Source organism: Octopus bimaculoides, chromosome 18 (assembly GCF_046866305.1).
Source record: "Octopus bimaculoides isolate indiv1 chromosome 18, ASM4686630v1, whole genome shotgun sequence".
NCBI classification, from domain to species: domain Eukaryota; kingdom Metazoa; phylum Mollusca; class Cephalopoda; order Octopoda; family Octopodidae; genus Octopus; species Octopus bimaculoides.
Genome location: NC_142945.1, coordinates 38381599 through 38386598, shown reverse-complemented (window position 1 = coordinate 38386598; position 5000 = coordinate 38381599). Strand labels below are relative to the sequence as shown.

Below are 5000 nucleotides of genomic sequence, written 5' to 3'. Positions count from 1 at the left end.
ACACATGCATACATAGATTACATACGTCCATACATAAATGCATCTATTTGTTTACCTATTTGCCTGTCTGTCTGTCTGTCTGTCTGTGGGTCTGTCTATCTATCTATCTATCTATCTATCTATTTATCTATCTATCTATCTATCTATCTGTCTGTCTGTCTGTCTGTCTGTCTGTCTACCTATTCATACATGTATTTATGTATGTATATATATATATATATATATATATATATATATATATATATATATATGTATATTACCCAGTATTTAGTGGGCACAAAGAGAGAGAGAGAGAGAGAGAGAGAGAGAAATGGAGAGAGAAAGAGAGGGAGAAAGAGAGATAGATAGAGAGAGAGAGAAACAAACAGAAAGAAAGACACACATACGTGTGTGTGTGTGTGTGTGTGGGTATATATGTATATATATATACATGTATTCTTTATTCTTTTATTCTTTTATTCCTTTACTTGTTTTAGTCGTTTGACTGCGGCCATGCTGAAGTACCACCTTAAGAAATCGACCCCAAGTCTAGTACTTATTCTATCGGTCTCCTGTTCAATCGTCCAACTAAGTTACGGTGACGTAAACACACGAGCATCCATTGTCAAGCGATGATGGAGGACAAACACAGACACACACACACACATATATACGAAGGGCTTCTTTCAGTTTCCGTCAACCAAATCCACTTACCAGGGTTTTGTCGGTCCAAGGTGCCGCGCAGTGGGATGGGGTGGATAAAAAAAAATTTATTTTGGATAAAAAAAAAATTGAAAGAGACCGAATATTTATCATGCTTTTGTTAATAGCTTTGTGTCAGTGCTTCGAGATACATTATTCCTCAAAAGTTTTATTCTTACGTTGTCTCAAAAGTTCATGAAATTCTTATGACTCAATATATATATGTATGTATATATGTATGTATGTATGTATGTATGTATGTATGTATGTATGTATGTATGTATGTATGTATATTCTTTTATTCTTTTTTTCTTTTACTTGTATCAGTCATTTGACTGCGGCCATGTTGGATCACCGCCTTTAGGCGAACAAATCGACCCCATGATTTATTCTGTGTAAGCCTAGTACTTATTCTACAGGATTCTTTTGCCGAACCACTAAGTTACGGGGATGTAAACACACCAACATCGGTTGTCAAGTGATGTTGGCGGGACAATCACAGACACACTAACATACACACACACACACATACACACACATACACACACATACACACATATACACATACACTGAACCTGGAACCATGTGGTTGGTAAGCAAGCTACTTACCACACAGCCACTCCTGCGTATATATATATATATTTATATATACACATAAGCATATATATATGAGAGAGAAAGAAAATGGAATTCACAAAACTGTTTATTGAGGACCACTACGATCATTTCGACCTATCGTGCATCGGTACCTTCTCTCATATTTTTTTTAAAACTCTACGGACACAATGGAATTCCTGAATTAAAGCCAGTGGCATACACCTCTGTATTGTTGTTGACATTATGTAGCCGAATGTTGTGAACGGGCTTCAAACGGTATACTATAAGGCGTATACCCGAATATAGAATTATTACACGCGCACGCGCGCACACACACACGCATACACACACACACATATACATATACAAGGGGCTTCTTTCAATTTCTGTCTGCCTAATCCACTCAAAAGCTTTTGGTCGGCCCGAGGCTAGAGTAGAAAGCACCTGACCAAGGTGCCACACAGTGAGACTGAACCTGGAACCATGTGATTGCGAAGCAAGCTTCTTACCAAACAGCCAGATAGATAGCTTCTTACCAAACAGGTAGATAGACAGATTAGATAGATAGATTAGATAGATAGATAGATAGATAGATAGATAGATAGATTAGATAGATAGATAGATAAATAGATAGATAGATAGATAGATAGATAGATAGATAGATAGATAGATAGATAGATAGATAGATACATACATACATACATACATACAAACATACATAAGCACAGAAATATATAGACGCACCCACGTCCACGCTACTGTCAACTCGGTCAGTGCCGTGTTATGAAATAACAGCGGAAATGAATAGGAATAAATCAAGTCTGGTGAAAAAGTTGTCAAAATGACGAAGACATACGTAACAAGTGGTTTGTCATGGCACATGAAATTTGAGAAAGAAAAAAGCCAGAACAAGACAAAAAAAGAAGTAAAAAAGAAAAGAAAAGAAGAAAGTGAAGGAATGAATTCACACACACGCGCATGCACGCACGCACGCACGCACGCACGCACATACACAAATGCTAATATACATAAATATACATACATACATACATACATATATATATATATATATAGCAATGCTAATTCTCTAAATGAAGTATTAACAGTAACTGCACGATAAAGTGTAGTATATTGCCACTTAAGTGTGGCTGACCCCTAGGGGTGGATGTTACTGTTGCTTTTATATATATATATATATGAGAGATTTAGAAATGTGTTATTTCTAATATATATATATATATATATATATATATATATATATATATATATATATATATATATATATATATGTATGTATACATTCATAAATATACATGTATGTATATATATATACATTCGTATAATGTGTCTGAGTGTGTGCGCATAAAATACACATACATACGCACACACAGTCGTACACACGCGCATACACGTGTAGTTAGGGTGCATGCTTGTGTATATATGTATATATATGTGTGTGTGTGTACGCGTTTGTGTAGACATAGATAGATAGATACATACATGCATACATACACACACATATATATATATATGTATGTATGTATATATATATATATATATATATATATATATATATATATATATATATATATATATGTATGTATGTATATATATATATATATATATATATATATATATATATATATATATATATATATATATATATATATATATATATACATATATAAGTATACACTTATATATTTGTATATGTATGTGTGTGTGTATATATATATATATATATATATATATATATACATATATATATATATACACATGTATATGTATATGTGTGTATGTGAATATATGTATATGTATGTGTGTGCGTGCGGGTATACATATGTAATAGATACGGTTATACGTTGCTATAAATCTAAGAAGTTACTTACCCGTAGCTTGAACCCGGGACTGTTGAAGGTCTGTGAAAAGGAGAAGTCGAGTTAGCAGCAACAGCACCAGCATCGCTGCACAGATGTGTATTTTAAATAGCCCTTTCCATCATACATTAGGTAAGTCACCAGCGATAAAGGGTTGACAAAAAGACCCCCGGAAACATCCAACGGACTAAAGTCCTTTCTTTCTTATACATGTATATAACTATATTAGACGCACACACATGAACGCTTTCCGAGTACACTGTATTGGTTTCTCCTGTCTATATCTTCTCTTCTTGACAGTCAATAACGTGTTTGCGTGTGAGTATATCTGTATGTGTGTGAATGTACCTCTCTTTCTGTATGAGTGTGTGTGTGTGTGTGTGGTTATGTGTGTGTGACTGCGTCGGTCTGTTACAATGTGCGTGTGTGTGAATGTAGCTGTTTGTGTGTAACTACACCCGTCTGTTAAAATGTGGGTGTGTGTATGTCTATGCGTTTAAATATAAAAATATGCACAAACTATGTGTGTGGATATGTGTGTGCGTGTGTGTGTGTATGTGTGTGTGTGTGTGTGTATGTGTGTGTGTTTATGTGTTTGTGTATGTCTGAGCATGTTTTTTATATGTTTGTATATTCATATACGCATGTATTTATGTGTTTACAATGTTTGAAGCAAAAGTAATACGCAGTCTGTACGAATGTGTTTGAATATAGATATCCGTATACGTATCTGTGTGTGTGTGTGTGTGTGTGTGTGTGTGTGTGTGTGTGTGTGCCTGCGTGCGCTTATATGCAATGTGTTTCAGACGGTCTGTCTGTTTGCGTGTGTGTGTCAGTGTACGTTTGTATTCAATTTGTATGTGCGTGTATATGTCTCCACCGATGTGTTTTCGAGCGTAGATTCCTGTCAATATTTATATGCATTGTGTATGTGCATGTGTTTGTTTATTTGTGTGTGTGTGAGAGAGCCATCCTGCATGTGTGTGTTTAAGTGTGAGCCAGGGTATGTGTGTGTGTGTGAGAGAGCCAGCGTATGTGTGTGTGTAAGCTAGCGTATGTGTGTGCGTGTGTGTGAGCCAGCGTGTTTGTGTGTTGATGAGAATGCGCGTGTGCATGTGTTTCTGTGTGCTTTGTGTCTATTTACACGAAAAGCGTATATGTGCGCATGTATGCTAGGATGTATGTTCTTAGAGTACACAATGTGTATATGTTTGTGTATGTGTGTGTGTGTGTGTGTGTGTGTGTGCTTGTGTGTATGTGTGTGCGTGAATGAGCTAATTTTGTGCGTGCTGTTTATGTCCGCAAATAAGCGAAATGTGTGTAAGTTTGTACACGTTTCTGTATATATATATGTAATTTATGAATGCGTGTAACAAGTGCCGTTATATTTGACACGCGTGTTTATATCTGTGTGTGTTCATGTGTGTGTGTATGTGTGTATGTGCGTATGTGCGCGTGTGTATATTAATCCAAGTTATATCCGTATATGTGCCAAAGAATGTCCAAAAATGTTTTGTCTCGCCGTATGTTTTCCAATGTATACATACATATACATGTGTACGTAAATGTATATGTATATACGTCTATTTGTATGTATATACGATTGTATGTAAAGTATATATATATTTATATATATATGTGCGTGTGTGTATTACAGAAGTGTTACAACACAAATGGTGTAATATTCCAAACGAGGCACCTTCTTCTTCTTCTTCTTCTTCTTCTTCTTCTTCTTCTTCTTCTTCTTCTTCTTCGTTATTTTTTTTATTTGTTCTCGTTGTATATTTGTAGCAGTTTTTAGTTTTTAGTTGTAATTATTTTGGTCGTCGATCATTCCGTTGTTGT

General features: G+C 35.1%; 1 protein-coding gene across 2 annotated transcripts in view; it reads right to left on the bottom strand.

Annotated features, from left to right (window-relative positions):
- Positions 1 to 4864, bottom strand: part of LOC106876095 (uncharacterized) — a 181110-nt gene extending 176246 nt beyond the window's left edge. The window contains exon 1 of one of the 2 annotated variants that reach the window (XM_089365999.1): positions 3168 to 4864. In XM_089365999.1, the coding sequence (XP_089222125.1) occupies positions 3168 to 3240 (73 nt within the window). In that variant the 5' untranslated portion in view covers positions 3241 to 4864. The remainder of the gene's footprint in view (positions 1 to 3167) is intronic. The other variant, XM_089366000.1, reaches the window with a different exon arrangement.
- Positions 4865 to 5000: the final 136 nt, after the last annotated feature.